General features: G+C 40.2%; 1 protein-coding gene across 3 annotated transcripts in view; it reads right to left on the minus strand.

Moving 5' to 3' along the window:
- Positions 1-376: 376 nt before the first annotated feature.
- EEF2K (eukaryotic elongation factor 2 kinase) overlaps positions 377-19355 on the minus strand; it is a 35943-nt gene continuing 16964 nt past the window's right edge. For all 3 annotated transcript variants that reach the window (XM_064461744.1, XM_064461745.1, XM_064461743.1), the window contains 13 exons: positions 16743-16914; positions 14733-14882; positions 13078-13210; positions 12243-12370; positions 11437-11638; positions 11094-11161; positions 10245-10322; positions 9119-9181; positions 7721-7855; positions 6341-6529; positions 5812-5936; positions 4154-4337; positions 377-3496 (listed from right to left, as the gene is read on the minus strand). In XM_064461744.1, the coding sequence (XP_064317814.1) occupies positions 3392-3496; positions 4154-4337; positions 5812-5936; positions 6341-6529; positions 7721-7855; positions 9119-9181; positions 10245-10322; positions 11094-11161; positions 11437-11638; positions 12243-12370; positions 13078-13210; positions 14733-14882; positions 16743-16914 (1732 nt within the window). In that variant the 3' untranslated portion in view covers positions 377-3391. The remainder of the gene's footprint in view (positions 3497-4153; positions 4338-5811; positions 5937-6340; positions 6530-7720; positions 7856-9118; positions 9182-10244; positions 10323-11093; positions 11162-11436; positions 11639-12242; positions 12371-13077; positions 13211-14732; positions 14883-16742; positions 16915-19355) is intronic.

Consider the following 19355-nt stretch of genomic DNA (forward strand, 5'->3'; position numbering starts at 1 on the left):
TCCATTCTTTTCTCAGGACTAAGCAAAGACTGAGGGCACAGGGATGCCTCAGTAGCAGTCCTGCAAATGAGCACTTCAGCCCTTACATCTTATCCCATAGTAGTCCCAAACGTTGCATGTGTAACTGAATGAGAATAAAACAGCACATCAACCATTCAAGTTTTCTGGAGGAAAACAGATTTTCTTCATACACATCTAGTTATTTCTTCCCAGTTAGTTACTTCTGACTGTTGAAAGTTTATTAAATCAGAGATGGAACAATAAAAACAACACCGAGAATTTCTGGAAGCTTGCAATAGTAGTATTGAACTTTGGCAAATTATAAAGAAAAAACCAAAAGCAAACCCCCCACGCAATGACTGAAACTCTACTGAGAAAAGTGACAAAAAGAACAACTTTATTGACCAGCCAGATGAAACCAGACAAAGTGAATGAGGGGGCTGAGTGATGCAGGCCATCAGTGTTTGCGTGTCTGACATGCAAACAATGGCTTCCATCTCACTGTCCTCACCCAAGCAATATTCCCACCAACAACCAGAAACACTGAAACCAGGCAAGTTCTGGCAGGCTGAGCCTCAGATTTATTTTCACATTTTTTAAAAGTACAGATTTTTATTTATTCATTGTGAATAGATTAAAAATGCAGCATACAGCAATATCATTCCAAAAGTCTGTCAAATATATAGTTTTTCTCTTCAAAAGAATGTCATAAGTTGTGCAGATTTCTGTAAACAATTTCTATTTTGAACTTATTGAAAGTCCTATTCATTGTGTAGCTAAATAATACAATACCACCTTAGGACTGAAGGTAGCCTGCATTACTAAAAAAAAGTAGTATTTGAAAACAAAGAATTAATAATCATCATAAATTTTATATTGAGCTTTGTTCACATTTACATGCCAGATCTACAGAGAACTGTCAGCAACTTTAACAACTACTGAATTTAGCAAATTAACCTACATCAAAAAGTGTAAATAATTACATTCTACATACATTACATACACATTTTGGGCAAGCACATTCAATCTCCTCTCCTCCCTACATTGTTGGTGGTGGAGTTACAAATGCTTCCTTCTCAAGGAAAATCTCAAAGCCGTGGCATCAACACCTTATGAGGAAAACAAATCCTTTTGTCTGAATTTGTTACAGTGCCTACACTGTATCTGTTCTGCACAAAACACTGTTCAGCTGTCTTCAGAGGTGAAAGGTACATTCACATTTCATTGACAGCTGGTATTTTAATGCTATAAACTGAAAGGGCAAAAAGGCCACATCTAAAAGAGGCTTTAGGCACCTAAAGCAGACCTTTGGATAGGCACTTAAAACATCCATCTGACTTGTGAACCTACAAACGCTGGTTCTATTTCAGCATATTAGGTCCTAAAAATATTAGGTCCTAACATTTGGTTATTTTAGTACCTAGCTTAGTATCTACCTGAGCCCAACAGAGATCTAGAAATTAAGATATTCCTCCACTAATGGGTGAAGAGCTTCACTTTCACTCTCAAAAGAAAACAAACACATAAAAAGGCCACAAGCACTACTTTCCCACAGCCCCTGCATTACATATGCAGCAAGAAGATGCGGCCCTGTGTTACAAGGGTACTCACGGCTACAGCTGCCTGGTGGTTACAGCACCCACCCAGAAGTACGACACCCAAGGATAACTTTTCTTTCTCTCCTAGAAAGGATTCAGATCTTCCCATCTCACTTAACCACCAGTATACCACCTCTTTCAGACTGTGGCAGTTGTTACTAATATCACGCTTGGAGACTGTCTAAACGGTAATTCAAGATCCACTTGCCAGAAAGAGAGTAAGTGGGGAGCACAAGTTTAGAGCCCAGTGATAAGCACTCGCACAGGAAAGGAACAATTGATTTCTGTTCTTTGAATGGTTTCTATATTTTACAAGAAATTAATATTACTTGGCTATGCATGCAAGAAGTCCCAATGAAATCAACTGCATCATCTAGCAGCCTGCTTAGTTTTAAGCATGTTTTTAAAAACTTGGCTGAAGTGAGGCTGGTGAACATCACAGGTCATTCAGCACTTCACAGGGGCTGCCCCTTATTTTTACCAATTTACACCCTCAGGAGACTATAAGGCCAAGAATGCAAAAGCTTCCATCTTAATCTTCTGCAAAATGACTGTTAACCATGACCAAGAAATAGGAACAGCTTCTGTACTATCCATATAGATAGCACGACAGCTTTGGAATAAATACTGGATTTGGAAGAGAATTATCCCTATGCAGTGATAATTTAACCACCACCATGTTATTTGTCCTCTCATTACTGGTTAGGATTATGCAAACAAGACACAAATTCAAGGTCTTTGGGGATAATACTGTTTTCTCTTTTTAACCAGTGATTTTCTCTAACTGGTATCTGAAACCATTTGCAGATAAAACACTATTTTAAAAGCTACTTAAACCAGATAAATTATTTCCTATACATAGAAATAGGTGAATCAACATCCTCTAACCTTTTCAAACATCCCTCTGGAAATGGCGGAAAGCGTATTCTCATTTTAAGTGAGATGATCTAGCATCACTGAGAATTGAGATGTCACTGTAAAAATAACTTCAAATTACCCATACATTACAGGTCTTGCTACTGTACGTCACTGGACAAATTTAATAAGATCAGCAGAATTTTGTACAACTAGGTTATTATATGGTGCAAAATACGAAAGTGAGAGAGGTAGCTGGATGCCTCACCTCATCAAGAACATCAGTGATGTTACTGATAGAAACATGCAATATTGGAAATGAATAAAACATATTCTAACCTTGAATATCCTCACTGCCAATCCAAAGCATCTTCCCCACCTGCCCCCAAACTGTAAGGATTCTATCTGGAATTCATTTGAGAAGAACAGAGGCGCCCAATGACACCAGTGTAACAGAATGCAACTAATTAAAATTAGTAGTTGCATGCTTACATTGAAAAATTATATTAACATGCAGATTTGGTGAGATACACCAAAAATTATGAAGAAATGCTGAGAATTTAGAAAATATTTTCCTGTATGTGGGAAGGAGAAGAAAAATGAAAACACATTAATCATTTGCCATGTAAAAAACAGGATATGTGAAACCTAAACAAACATCAGCTTCATTTTTCATCAAAAAAACTAGGCCCCTCAGTTCTAACAGTTAAAAATATACAAAAGGTCAAGTGTGTCTGTATTACAGCTTTAAAACCCTAGCAGAAGGATGCTATGGCACCCTATACACCACTTACATTTGGATTGCTCCCCTCAAAAAAAATTATAAAACTAAAATACAAAAAATAAACTTGTAACACCACATAAAAATATATCTTTTAGCTGCAAATGCAGCAAGTCTATAAAAAAAGGTTATATACAAGATCTGCTTAATTGTGGTGTCATTCTTCCATCATCGCCCAAGCCTCTTCCGCTTTCTGGTAGTACTGATTTGCCAGTCTGCCTTTCATGGCTTCCATTGCTGCTTCTGCTGCTTCTGTGTACAGCTCACCTAGAGGAAACAGGATCAGTTACATTGACATGGTAAAGAAAAAGCATCTTTCTATACTGAAGCAATTAAAGGACAAAAAGAGAAATTGAGGTCAAACTACAGGGCTGGATGTACAGATATATTTTAATAGTGTCAGCAGAGTTTCATCAGCTGGGAATCTGGCTTTTGCTCTTCAAGCTGAAAGTTATATGACTGGCTGCTGATGGCTCTTCAATGTATTTGCAAGGATTGGATACATTACCAGCCTGTAGGAGCCCCCAAGATGACTGTATGACTTAGACGCCTGACGTAGATTACAGAACAACTAAGACAATGCTGTGTAGGGCCTGGGAGTCATGGGTGTAACTCAAAACACAAGGAGCAACCACCTGCAATTCAGAGGCCTCACAGGTTGTGAAGGTTGCTTGCTAGTGAGTCAGTGTGTCACAGGATTGGACCTTGCACCACCCACTACCCCTGTCATCAGAAAGGTCTCTTATTTCACTGTCTTCAGCCTTGTAACACCCAGCATCATTAAAGCTTAATTCACAAATCTGAGGGTACTGACACTCTATGTTTTTCAACAGCTGAAGTGGGAAATATATTTTGGGGGTACGTGTTGGGGGAAAGGGAAGGAAAAGCAGGATTACTGATTAGAGAAACAAAATGAGACCTCACCTGATCTCTGTGGATCCTTATTCAGGTGGAACCCTCCCGTCATTAACATCTCTGCTTCCCTGGCCAGGAGCAGATACCGGGGCTCATCGTGAGTGCCATCGTATTCACCTCCTTCATCATAGTCGGTCATGTTCAGTGCAGCATTGTACCAGTACAGTGCCTCCTTCCAATCCTGTACTCTGAAGTTAAAAATAATTTTTGAAGATGGTTACCTTGGGAAACAAATGTACTTTGCACTGGAGATTCAGAATTCACTTTTGCACTAGCTTCTCAGAGCCTTGATGCTCTCCAAGGAAGCAAAAGTTCTCAGAGGCTCGCTAACCCTGCACTGCAGCATTAGGCCACTGTACCAAATGAGGCTGGGGTCACTTCATGTAGTAATTACAGAGGAGAAAGTATGAGACTGAAGTGTCATGCTGATCACCGGAGTCTGAGCTTTACATTACTAGTTGTATGGTTTTGCTCTGGCATTCATGTTTGTGAAGATAACTGATTTAGAAACAATCTGAAGTTGCGGAGACTCTTGTTTCATAAATACTTTAAAACCAGCCATTTGCCTACTGAGGATGCTCAGTGCATTTCAATGAGAAGTTTAATATTATTTTAAATTTCACCATTGCCAAGGGGTTCATTGTTGTGCAGAACAGAAACCTCATGTAAATAACGAAGATATGCTCCAATACAAAATCACTATCATCACCTGTTATATTTGGTACTTAAGGAAATTAATGTTTTTAAAAATGGACAAACTCATCTAGAATGCTAAATACAAAAAAATTCAAACCAATATACTGTGTAGCCTTTTGGCAAATCAGAATCTATTTCTTAGTCACAATGCTGATCCCATCCCTCCTATCAAGGTAGGAGTGCTGGCTGAATTAAGAGAGACTTACTGAGGGAAAAGCATTTTTAAACTTCTTAAAACTTAAAATTATCGTTAATTAAAAGTAACAACTTCAGCATTAAGAATATGTTCCTCTGAAATGTTCATTCCTACTTTTATTATGAGAAGTGATGAAAGACTACAGCTGTGACAAATACTTTGTTCATCTGACTGCATCTTGTCTGTAGTCACTTTATAACTTCACCTATTTCTCCTGTTCTACAGCTTCTTTCACAGCTTAATTAGAAAAAAAAACCCCAAACCCTTCTTTAAAAATAAAAAAGAACAACTGTGCTTTTAAAACAAAAAAATCACTAAGGAGGAGGCATGGTAGTTGTAAATACTTTTCACTTATTTTTTGGGTACTACATCTCCAAAACATCTCGTGTTCATTTTTTCCCCACTAATCCCACTATTTTCAAGTATGCAAATCCCAGTGAAGTCAAGGGGAGTTTTATCACCAACATCAGAGAAAAAAAAAACAACTTAGCTATCATAGGGCAACCTCGGTGTAAGGGCTAAACTCAAACATGCAGGTGGATCCAACACACATGCAGGTGTCCAACAGCAGAAATGGTCTCTGATTTTTGTTCTGTGTTTATATATCACGGCCTAAATTCTGCTTTTATTCACTACTGTGTAAGTTTGAAGTAACTCCCAGAACACTAATTCATAGCAGCTGTTTATCTGAATGAAAGACATGCAGCAAGTGCTTCTCCACCCCCACCCCACTGTGGAGTACCACCAAGTGAGTCAGTCATGCACAGTACCTGTCTGAACCAAGATTTACACCTGTATCATATGCTCTTGCTACCAGAATCATGGAAGGCCGGTCTCCAGCTTCTGCTGCTTTCAGCAAGTAATCAAATCCTTTATTTCTGTTCTCCTTTGTGTCCTAGTAAAACAAACAGAACCTTCAAAATGTGTATTTCTAAGTAAAACCTTCTCTTCCTTCCTCTAACACTAAATGCAGTTTCTCCAAGTCAGTAATGGCTGCACGTGTTTAGTGTGTCTGAGAAACAGGCCCAGCCACAAGAAACTAAGAAGCTGAATAGTAAGGATCACTTCAGAAACTTCCCAAAGATATGCAGTAATTTGCAGGCAAAACAAGGAACAGGCAGCATTTTTTGCTGCTTTGTCCAAGTCCTTAATTACAAAGTAATCTATTTTCTCTGAAGATGCTACAGAACACCTAGCTACAGTTCATGTTTTGTCTCCGTTTCCTGCTGTTCTTTATGTGATTTTTTACAATGGACCACAATTCCACATTTTGGCACTTTCTTTGATCTTTCTGTTTACCTCCAGAGTGACCTCAGAAAGAATGTGATGTGGTAGCTGAGAGCACATGAGTCCTAACCCAACGATGGCTTCTAGCTCCCCGCAGTCTGCAGCATGCTCCAGGTGAAACAGGGCTGACTCCCGATCCCATTCCTTGTCTTTCTCACAGAAACGCCCAGCTTCATGATAGCGAACCATGGCCAAATGAACCTAGAACACAATTGCATAGGAAAGACACACAAGCATTAAGTATAGACCTGCTTCTTCAAAAGCCCTGTGCCCATACTTAGGAACAAAAATACCTCTCTGAGGTAACTACTTAAAGCTAATTTGTGACTGAGCAGAGGACTAGTTTGATAACACATAACACAAACTGAGCAGGCAAAAAGTCATGCTTATATGCAGTGCAGCTGCTTCTCCAGTTCTGTAAGTTTAGACACATACAGCTTTATAAACTTGACTACTAGAAATAAAAGACTGAATTCAGCAAGACAGTAGCTGCCACATCACCTTCCCACATCAGTGTGCCCTAAGCAGTAATCTACCAGGTTGCCACACCAGAGCACCAGGTCTTAGGGGCATGTCCCAGCATGTCTGCTAGGGCCTTAGACACCTTTATGAGGGAGTCATAGTTAAAGGCAGCCAGCCTGCAACCACCTAATATGCCAGCCAGCAGCACAAACAGCAGTGACCATGCGTCACAGACTTTTATGTACAGCAAGGGCCCTCACAGGAAAGGAACTACCCTAAGACATAGAAAATCAATAAGGTTATCCAGGGTAAAATCCTCATACCCCTGAAGCCTTTATTGTCAGTGGGGGCAGGATTTAATTCCAAACATGTCATGGGATTTTCAGTTTTTTTCCCTCCCCTCCCCAAGGGAAAGGCAGATTTCCTCTCACACCAAAAGGCCTGAGAACATCTGAGGCTCTCAGGATGTTCAGGAAGATCTACGCCATGTGTTTTGAGTGTGGGCTTAAGCCCGTACATAAACTTAATTCACATTTGCATTGTCTGGGATAGTCTGAAGCAAAAAGAGTTGGTCCATGCTACCATTTTTCAAGAGGCCAACCTTGCCTATTTGCAAGGTATGCGGGTCAGGCACACCACATCTATCCCACTGTATCTTCTCTGCATGATGCCTCTGGAAAGGCAGATGAACTGACAGCAGGATCCTTCCCAAAGAAGCCCAGATTTTGCAAGTCTAAACACAAATGGAATTAATAGGTTCCTGAGCTTAGGTGTCCCTTATGAAATATGATTAGGTGACAGAAAGCTATAGACATGTTATTTATTTTCACCTGCACAAATAACTCATGCAGGGCAACACTTCTATGTAAGTAATAAATACAAGATGGTTCTTTCCAGGTGGAAAGAACAGGATTACTATACTCAGTGTACCTTCCCAAGGACTGACTTCCCAATTTTCTTTTCAAGTTCTAGTGCATTGAGCCTCTGAATTTCTTGGGCAACACACGACGGTCTGTGGATGTGGACTCTGGAAGAGTTGTAGAGATTCCATTTCTCCACACTGATCTGAAATAGGGAATATACTATCATTTCTATAAAAAAATTAAAATTTCCATACTATTTATATGGATTACCATCCAGAAATCACAGCCTCCATTAATATTATTAGTAAATACTGTGATTTAAGACAGAGCTTTCAAAAGTTGTGTTAGTAGCTGAATGAGTGGTTATTATTCTTCATTAAAGAAACAGAGTAAAGCCCTCTACTTCTACTCCCAACATCAAATATCTTCCATAAATGACAGTAGCAAAGCAAAGCATTATCTTTAAGTTCTGAATCAGAAAAAAGGTACTTATAAAAATAAGCACCTGAATAGTCACACTGCAAGCACTGAGGTTATCCATGCACAAAAAAATTAAACCCATACTTTTCTAGTCAGAATTTCAGTTCAAAACATTTTAAATGCTGCTTGCATTCTACAACTCTAGAAAAATTAAAAGTAACAATGCAGAAGATAGGCAGATACATGTATTAGTGCTTTTCAGGATGTCCAACACAAATAACAACAAACAACTTTTCAACATAATCGGTGGATGGGAAACAGTAGCCAAAAACAATCCTATCAAAGTGAAAGCCTTTGGAGGTACACGGGGGAAACACAACAGGGAAGGTTACTGGCACAGAACTTCAGTCTGGTAAAGCTTTCAACTTCCTGAAACAGCAATATATAATCATTACAAGGAAATTCTGAAAAGTGTGTCTAATTAAATTATTCATTGTTGTCAAAGCGCTGTTTTTTCTTTCCTTGCATAATAGTTATTTAAGTTTATAGCCACAGAAACTAATTATCACAGAAGCAACATTTTGTAAAAACATACAAGGTCTGGTCTTCCCTGAGGTACACAACGGAGAGAGCTACTGTCACATATTTCAAACACTGCATGTTTTAAAAAACAAAAATCATCCAACCACGTATGGGCCACAACTCCAAAACTGAAGTGAAGAAAGGAAATCTAATCTAGTTAGGCAGAAAAACAGTCCATAGAACTAGACTTCCACCCCCCCAAGTGAGAAACCCATGCATAATCACTAATTTATGTCAGGGATCAGTTGCAGAGGCTACAATTTGTTTATAACTACTTTAAGTGGAAAATAAAGACAAAACAAAAACAGAGTGGCAAGTTAATATTAATAAACATATTCAGTAGCTGAAAAGGAAGGAAACCTGACATCTGAGTTAGTGATGTGAAGTTAGATGGCAGATGAATGGAACAAAGGACAAGAAGAGTGGCAAACTCATAGTCTATGAACATATCTGCTTTATTTACCCTTGCAGAGCTTCCCAAACTGTCTTCATCAGATTCATGTCTTCGGTTGTTGTTTGAATGGCCCTACATTAATGTAAAGATTTGCATCATTTAATTTGCAGCAACTGATGTGTGCCAGTTACCATAAAATAATTAAGGTTGGAAAAAACCTCTAGAATCATCAAGTCCAACTGTCAAACCAACACCACCAGGCCTCCTAAACCATCTCCTGAAGTGCCACATCTACACGACCTGTAAATACCTCCAGGGACAGTGACTCCACCACCTCTCTGGGCAGCCCGTTCCAATGCCTGACCACACTCTCAGTAAAGAAATTTTTCCTAAAAATCAAATCTAGACCTCCCCTGATGCAGCTTGAGGCTATTTCCTCTCGTTCTATCGCTAGTAATTTGGGAGAAGAGACCAACATCCACCTATTCCCATCCAGCAAACTTAATAGTGACAATGACCAAAATAGTTCCCACTGGATCCTTCTCCCTCAGTGATACCGCAATATAAAAAGAAACATACTGAAATGGCAAAGAATATGGCATACCCAGGCTTTAATCCTGCAAACTGGATATCCCATGACAAACACCTTGCCACTTCAAAGGTGACAAAAGGAGTGGTATCTTTGGAAGCAGGATTCTCTTTCCTATCCTCTAATTAAATACTTAGTTAAGATCTTCAGGTCAAAAAGCATTTATTTATAAGTTTGTATTTTAAAGGAGTAGCCAACTAACCCACAGGAATTCTAAAGCTGCATATTATTAACTGACAACAACATTAAGTCATACAAAGTAGAGGGGGTAAAAGAGTCTGAAAGTAGATCATATTCATGGATTCCACGTGACAAGCTAGCTACATTTCTCAAATGCAGTACAGAATACTTAAAAAAACTTCAAAACAATATGCAATCAAATGTAATATTTGAAATTAAGCTCCTCATTACAAACAGTCTTTGTCCTGTAAAAGTGTCATTAACATTCCCAAGGTAAGTAATTTTGCAACATGTGGGTATTTCTTTCCAACCGTTTCATCTGTTTACAAAGTCTAGATCAAGAGGGATAAAAAGTAAGATTCTTCTATGGAAACAGTTCAAGTATGAACAGGCCCAACTATACTAAACCCAGAGTCAGGTTCCTACCCTCTCTCTATGATCCAGATCTTCTAGCTCACTTCTCTTTTCACTGGGATATCCACTGTCTCCACCATTTTCAAAATCCTACAGAAGACAAGAACAAAACATCACAGCATTAGCACTACCCTTTGTAAGGATCTCAGCTTGACATTTCCCACAGAAAAAACCTTCTGCTGTTTAGTGGGATATGTTGGATGGATATGCTGCATGAAAATGATTTTATGTTGTGCTATGTCTGACAGAACAGGCCTTAACGACTCAGAACATACTGTCCAAGCTTGTGTTCTCTCTTAGATACATAACCCACCCCTGCAAGGACTCACATACTTTGTCAAACCAAGAGTCCACTTAATATAGTTTTCAGTCTTCAGTGGTAGCCAGTTAAAAGATAAATCAGTTACCAACAGCCCCTGGTACTAAGGCCCTAGTGTTGGAAAATTCCCACTGCAATCTTATTGATTGCAGAGAACCCCAGGTGAGGTTCTCTAACATCTCACAGTACCAGCATTTGCAGAGACCTAATCAATGGGGATTCTGTTTAGCTTTTATACCACAGCAGTTGGTACAAGTGCCAAAGACACAGTATGCAGGCAGGGCAACACACACACACTTTAATGAACTGTTAAAATACACCAAATGCAAATACATTTCTGGAGGGAAAAAATGAATACTATTTTAAAATAAAATGTTCTTCCTTTTTAGGAACAGCAAATGCATGCAGATAACATGACCTGCAGCAAGGAAAGCAGGCAGAGCACCTTTATAGGCTTTTGCTGAACAAAGCCTTCAAGCAGTCCTTTAAGGACGCACTCATTAAGGAACTGCAATTTCATTTCCTGTTGGATAGACACTCACCCTTTGGTTATCAAGTTGATCATAGTCTTTGTGAACCAAGTTATCTACTTCATTGAACACAGGCCAATCTAGGAAGAAAAGGATTTACTACTTATTGTAAGGATAACATGCTTGAGGAGAAAGCTCTTAGATACCATTTTACCACAGTTTTTTCACAGAAGCACCTCTGCATTAATTATCTACATAGAAGTACCTTTAGTTTTATTTCTCCTCAAAGGAATGCTAGAGACAAGTATTCTAGACTAAATACAACCTGCTGTTGTGTTTAAAACCAACAAAATAAAACAAGTCACTGTCAATTGTTCTGGAACCTCCAAGGAAGTTATGTATGAAGCTAACTCACTAAGCATGTCCATCTTTTGGCTGTGAGGGGTTGCTGAGGAAGGAGAGCAAGGTAGAGAGTCAAATGCCACATCGCTCATGCTTTCATCTCCAGAGTTTTCAGACACGCGGAAGAGCAGAGGAGGCCGACTACCAGAGACTGTTCTCACCCGGCTGCTGCCACATTTTTCCTCTGTGCCACGGAGAATTGTTTGAGCGGATTCCTTGGCAAATTAACAAGAAAGTCCCATGAATAATGCTTCTCTGTATTCTAAGCATGCTATGTAAGCCAATATGAATGTTTATCACGGGTCCTCTACAAAAAGGAGGGTAAAAATACACACATGTATACTTAACTATTTGCTTTGAAAAGTTCTACACCCCAACCAAATATCAAGTCCTGGAATTGTTACAGTCAGAGAGAGTTCTGTTTAGGACTGAATTTCATTCAAAGTGTTTCATCAAGTCTCATTCCCACTAATATCAGTTGAAATTGATATCCCTTGAAGACTAGCAGTTCTATTTGTTTTTCTCCCAAAATTAAGTTTGTGAGATACAAAACTTACTAATGACTTCAGCATTCAAAGGTATACTTGGTCCTAAATATACATGTTACAAGATTCCCAATTAATTAAAGCTACAGCATTAATTCAGAGACAAGTATGGATAAGTCAGCTTTAAACTGCTGTATTTTAAACTGCAACATTAGTGATTAAGGTAGTTTTATTTGTCATGTAAATAGCATATTTCGGTTTTATTTACAGGGCTTTTAGAGTTAGAATAAACCAGCTATTCGCCTTAGTTATACTTTTTTCATCAGGCACTTACAAGCAATTTTTTATTACAATCCAAGGCATCTTTCTCTTTGGATGAAAGATCAAATGGTGCAAGCCCCATGCTTTTGCAAATCTTGTTGCAGAAATGAGAATGAAAGAACAAGGCCATACCTCGAACACCTATGGCATTAAAAAAAAAAGTGAGGAAAGGGTTTACTCAAAGTGTATATGACCGTTTACTTATTAAAAGCTAGAAGTCCCAAAGCATTTTTTAAGAAGTCAAAAGAGAAGGAAAGTGCTTTGCAGCACACACAGTTCAACCAACTCCCATTTTCTTTTAACACCTCTAAGGGCTTTTCACTCTCTCTTGCAAAGTGAGTGAAAGGAAGTCTGAAAAATCTTCAAAAGCTACGTATGCACAGGGATATAATAATAATTTCGGCTGCATCCTTGAGAAACATGCCTAAAGTTGATCCTGCTTACAAAACTTGCTGTGTCCTATGAACAACTTCATGTATGGACACTTGGAGCTTTAAAAATATGCAAAGCTTATCTCTCCACATTCAGCCATATTCATTCCTGCAATGTGGCAAGGGAATTAAAGGCTATGATTATTGCTCTCACATTGTAGGAAGCTACTTAATTTCATTACTTGTTTGGTTTAAGAGTAGGCCAGGAGACATGAGCTAAGACCAGCTCTCATTTTAAATCTGCCCTTGTGTGACAGCTGCCCTGTTCAGGGCCTCCTTACAACAGAACTTCCCCAGCTGTTTGCATGAACCTCAGAAATGTGCCTGCTCACTCAGCCATGTAGCAGCTATTCAGCAGACAGCCTGGAAGAGAAAATAAGCATCTGTTAGCATGTGAAACAGGATCGTTGATTTTACCTAGGTTGCCATCTCCAAAATCTGTCCCGTTCTCTGTATGGATCTGAGGGTCCGTGTAAAGATCTCCAACTCCCTGGATATCAACAATAATAAGCTGGTGTCCTGAGCGCTCAAAGGTGAAGTGACTAAAGGCCTAGGAAGAACCACAGAAGATGTCTGAGAAAACTCTCCTTTGATCTACTGAAAACAGCAACACATATTCACCTCTTATAAGTGGGCAAAGAAGTCTGATAACCCTATTGGTAAAATATAACTGGTATAAATGTCATGATGAAAGCAATTGGAGACTAAAAGCATGTAGCAGATTGCTTCTTCAGCCTGCCACCAAACAGAGATGGGCTAAAGAGGTCGGGTGTAAAGCAGCAGTGGGATCATGCAGGGGAGATTGCTTTATTCCTCCTCCTTGTACTGGGGATTCTGTTTTCCACTACAGTCTTCACCTTAAGAAGTGGGGAGCTGCCTGGCAGAGGGAACAACAGTGGTGAAGCCAGTGCAGAATAACTTCTGCATAAACATCCCGGCTGTGCCTGTGGATCTCCAAGCTCAGCAGCCCTGCAACATTGCTTCCTTCCGCCAACAGGCAAAGATCTGCTACATTTTGGGGAGAAAAAAAAAGAAGAAAAAAAAAAAAAGACCAGCATCCCCACAAATTTTCCTTTCCCATACTGTGCCCTCTGGGAGGTCTTCCTGAGCTGCTGATCTGGCTCTACATTCATGTATCAGATAATGAAGTGTATGTTTGTACTCTTTAAATGCAGCATTTCAAGAATCAGGTATAAAAAGCCCTTCTCTTCGGCATAAAGCTAAGACGTGAGGAATCTTCTGGGAAGGTCTCCAAAAAAGCACTGTGGGCCTGGGGGAGGTGACTGGTGGTGATAGACAAACATTTTAACTGCAGCAAATCTCATGGAACATTTTGTTCCTAACTTGTGAAAGCATAGCACTGATTCGGTGTACAAAAGACAGCCCAGAACGTAAACCCTCTGCTTACATTAAGCATCATGACAAATACCTTAAAAATGGGAAAAAAAATGAAAAAGCCAAAACCCTCAAGCCCCAGTAAAACACTCCTTTGCTACACCAACACTTTGCATTTTTCACCAGTATTTTAAAATTCTCTTATGAGATTCAAGGAGCACTTGAAATCTGTACTTATATTTCTATACACAATCTCAGATTCACCTATTCAGAGGCTGCAGCTAAAAAAACCAGATTCTTATGTGCAGATAGACTAGATTTCTTATTTACGTGAGTTGGATATCTGCCACCTCCTTTGGTATATTACATGAGGCACCAGAAAACTATTTAGCACATAGTACGTGAGAGGTCTTTCTCCCCACCTGAATTTGAAGAGAGTCGAAATATGTTGATGCCTGCAATTACAATCAGAGTGAAGGGGCTTAAGGTTTCCAAAGAGTATTAACCATGTTCAACTCAACTAAAATCAACAGACACCGAAATGCAGTGAAGAAGCACTCAGCTCTTGAAACAGTGGGCCCCAAATAATGGTCAGACTTACGGCAAAAAGAGAAATTAATCTGGCATTGTACTGGAAAGCCTGCAGTTTCCTTTCTTGGCAGTAATGCAAGACCTTTGGACAGAGCCAAGAAGCTCCCTGCAGCAGACTCTATGGAAAGCATTAAACAAAGCCTCACTTGCGGGGTAAGACGAATGTTGTCGTCTCGCACAAATCCAGAATTTGAGTTGTATTTGATGTATTTGCCCTCAATGTAATGTTCCAGATGAAAGAGAGGCTTTCCAGGTCTGTTCTTCAATTCAATAATACAGGTCTGTACTATATCCACCTAGAGAGGGAAAGAAGATAAGCAATGACTAACAGAATACCGTCTTCAGATCAAAGTGTGTGTGAATCCTCCAGCTGTGGAAACTTTCCCCATGAAAGAAGCCGAATAATTGCAAAGATATGTCTGTTTAACAAGGGGGTGAGGGAAGAGTCACATGCTTTGTAGGTTATTGGAGGAATTCCAGAAATTAAAAGCAGTCACTTCAAAACAGCTCACTTCTGGAACAAATCCCTCTGAAAATTCCTAGTAAGTGTTGGTTTTCTATTTTATTTTTGTGGGCACCTTAAGAGTACCCTGCAAAGAGTCTATACCCAGAGAGCAAACCATACATTAACTACTACACAACCTGAAGAAATGCTTTTTCAGAGTACTGAAGACTTCTACCATTCAGATATTTCTGGATTCTGCCTCACCTCCTCCCTCTGTCTTGGACGCAGAGGAGGTGAGCAGGATAAAGATGAAACCATCACAACTCTCACTTTGCTTACATCTTTTCCCCCACATGGCATTTCAAACTTCTAGATTCCTCTGTGCACTTCACTCTTGTGCCTCACCTTGCTGTTGTGAGACAGGTAGTTATTAACTGTTATTAGCCCTCATATGGAGAGAATGCACATAGTCCACATATTCAAAAGCACTCATTTTGGCTATGAAATTTTTAAGGCCCCCACGCTGAGGCATACTTCTTGACCCAAGCATCTTGTCACATTACACACAGTCAGTGGTAGAGCCAAGAGCAGGAACCAAGATACCACAGTGCATGTATAGCAACCTTCCTACAAGCTGCCTGTTCCACTCATTTGAAGTCATAGTTACACTCATGCATTCAGTACCAGCTGTGGATTAAAGAGACTTGACAGTTTCACTGATGCATGTCAGATACATACCAGGGACATACTCAGCAAAGAAGAGCTTCTGGCTGGGAGTGCATGACAGCTGCAGTCCTTCATACCTGCACTTCAGTTTCTTGTCTTTTAACAAGGTGATTGCTGCTGGAGGTGTTTTTGTCCAGGACACAATGGCCAGCTTTCACCAGCAGCTATCCAGCTTACCAGCATGGAAAAGCACAAAGCTATGTTGGCTGTACAAAATGTTTAGCAAGGACCCCAGAACCAGAAACACAGCCAGCAAAGCAGGACTCAGGAAGAAGTGGTTCTGCTATGTGTTCATGGACATCCCTAGCACAGAGGATGGGAACTTCTCTTGATACCCTGAGCCCAGCTTGATATTCCATCCACCTGTGAGTTTCATACATCTTTGTGTTAAGTGCAAAGCATAATGTGCTAGTATTGTCTCTGAGACACCTAAAGGAAACAAAGCCACGGTATCTTAATTTTTCAGAAAATTCTTCACCACTCCTCAGAAATCTGTGTTTGAATAGCTTTGTAAAGCTATTCAGGTTTCCAGCTGTTCTTAAAAATCAGTGCTAGTTAGGTGTTTAGATAGGTTTACAAGATTTAAGCATCTACTTTCCTGGAGCACTAACAGTTAAGTGCTTGCTGAGACTGCTGCAGGCAATAAATTCTGTGACATCTTTGGTTATCTCAAAAGCAGCTAGGCAAATATCAAAAAGAGCAATACAAACACCATTTTATTTTGGTCTTCAGTCAACAGCTGAGAACAGTCAGACATTCACAAACACCCTAATGCCCCTAATTTTGGAAATATAAAGCAACTTCATTTGAAATATACTTCGTTGGAAATATAAAGCATTTACTTCATTAAAAATCAGCTACCATTTAATGGAAAACACAGTAGGGCAGATGAATCTATCTAAACAATTAAATTTAATGGAATATGAGAACTAATCTAATAGGAGAACCAGACCACATTTTTACTTAGCAATATCTTTGAATATACCTGTTTTGGTGGCTTGTGCCGGTTGTACTCTTCTCCCCAGAGTTTTGCTTCCATCTGAAGTCGGACATCCTCAAAATACACATCCCTGCCCACACTCTCTATGTATTGCTTGGCAACATAGTTATAGGCACCTTTCCAGTTCTGCGTGTGTAAGAAGTTGGACAGCTTTTTCCTGAAAGACAGGTCGATTGTTGATGAAGGGAAAACCAAGTTTTTAATTCCACGTTCCCCATTTCTTTGCCCACAGAGCCAGGCGCTGAGATCAGCATTACCCTCAGTCATTTACCAAATATTCTAGCTGAAGAGTGAAGCACAGGTGGGGGGCAAGGGAAAAAACATCCCACACGAATGGCTGGGACATGCCAAAGTGCCTGTTTCATTTGACTGCAGCTACTTCTACTCTCAACTTCCTCCCTTTCTCATTTCCTTCCCCTCCCCACTCCTCTCAAACCCAGAATATGAAGGGTTGGTGCCTCCTCAACACCCTGTTCTAATGTCAACAATTAACTTCTGCAGAAATTAACAGGGAGCGGTGTTTTAAACATGAACCGAGAGGAGAAACCCCGCTCCTATGGTAAGAACAAACTGCTGCCTTCTCAACGCACAGGGGTAACTACTTAGTATCCCCCCACGATCCCACAAGGAAAACTGCACGTGACAGTTGTTCTTAGGATGTAGCTTTTAACTTTTGTTCATGTGCAAATCTTTAATCAACAGATGTCTCAAGACTCGGGGGGGATGGGACACATACTTTAGGACTTTGACAACAGAGAGTCTGCTGGCTGTCAACAAATGGATTAAGCACGTACCCAGCAGTTGCAGAAGATGCCAACATTCAAGTTAAAGGAGGAAAAAAACCCCACTGTTATCAAGAATTTCAAAGCAGACACACTCTTCTTTCCTAGAACAACCTCATCCATTTGTATGGGATGCAAGGGGGAAAGCACTTCTCCCCCACCCCCCAAGAACTTAATTCAACAGAGAAGGTGGCAAAACAGTATCAAAACCCTCTCCTGTGGCAGCAGTGGTGCTGCTGGAGACGCCAGCAATGCCAAGCCAGTCTGAAGGGGGAGGAGGAGTATGAAAAGAAGTATCTAGAGTAAGGCATGGCTGGCTACTGAGCAGTTCTTGTATTCTGCTCAATAACAATGGTCCTCCAAGCCTTTCTTGGTGCCATGGCAAATTTTACATTTTGAGAAGCAAGTAGCAGCACTCAAAGTCTCAGACCTTCCCCTCCTTCCTTTCCTCTCTCTCTCCCAAGACTTTGGTCAGAGGCAGAAGTACATGGATGCTCTAAAGGCAAAGCAACTCCGGATTGTCTCTCCTCCTGCAGGGATAGGCAGACAGTCGCTATAACGTAGGTCTTGGAAAGAAGTAACAAGCATGTGAGATAAGAATTTCGGCCAGGATTTTAAACCTTACCAGTTCTCTGAAGAAACAAACTTTTCTGCATAAACCAAGCTAGCCCATGTGCTCCTCCAAAGCCAACCCTCTCTGAAGTTCCTTGAGCCAAGTGCAGCTAATGCTGCCTCTGTAATGACTAAAGACTTGCAGAGTTGCAAAAATCTATAAGAGAGCGCTCCAGATGGGAAATATCAGTGCGCCATTGAGAGTTATGGAAAATCCAGGAGTAGAAAGTTGACATTCGAGTTATGTCTTCTTTGTACAAAAGGTTAAGGCAAAGCTGCAAAGATAAATTTCTGTTTATGGCATTACTCAAGATATTCTGTAAAGAGGAATTTGGTCATTCAGAAACAAGACCTAAAAGCGATGTCAGCAGCAAAGTCAGCAGGCTAAGATTTGTTACTTCCTAGGCTTCATCCACTGCTGTCTCTATCTGGGTTTGCAAGAACAGAGCCACCAGCACGAACTGACACTGAAACAATGCCTAACTGGAGGACTAAGGGGTTACTTTTCCCCCTTTTTCCTCAAGTTCAAAACATGACATTGTCATTCAGGAGATTCTTTCTTCCCAGAAGTGAAAAAAGACATGAAATGCATTTTCTCTGGATTGTGCAGCTGGGAAGAGTGGGGAGTGGCCTTAAACACACACATGTCCAGGAAACATTCATTTCCAGAGCCTGCAAAGGGTGGGGTACTCTTCTAGCACAAACTGACTTATAACTAACTACATGCTGATGCCCACAACTGTATTTGCTAACACTCTCTGAGGAAAGAAAAGGTCCTCCTCTGTCTTCCCCCACACTTCACCCTTCTGGAAAGGGGAACTGTTAGTATTCAAGCTCTGCCTTATTCACAACAGGATTATTCTGGTACACATGATCTACTGGGAGGATAACTTTCTTTACCAAGGGAGGCTTTCTGAGTTGAGATTGCACCCTCCAACTATTCCTTCCCTTTTCTCTGCCTAACTATAGGCCTCAAGCTGGCCTTCAGGCTGAATACACCTACTGCTTCATATTAAATTCAAAGGTATTTTAACACACTAGGAACACAGACACAAAGTAGCCTCCAAGAGATGGTGGAAATAGCATTAATTTATGAACTGCTAATTGATAGGCTGATAGCTTGCTGGAGCTGGGCATGATTGCACATTATCCATCCCACAGCAGCTCTAGTACAGACAATGGCTTGACTTTCCAAAGCAAGCTC

The sequence above is a fragment of the Phalacrocorax carbo genome, chromosome 10 (assembly GCF_963921805.1).
Source record: "Phalacrocorax carbo chromosome 10, bPhaCar2.1, whole genome shotgun sequence".
Taxonomy (NCBI): domain Eukaryota; kingdom Metazoa; phylum Chordata; class Aves; order Suliformes; family Phalacrocoracidae; genus Phalacrocorax; species Phalacrocorax carbo.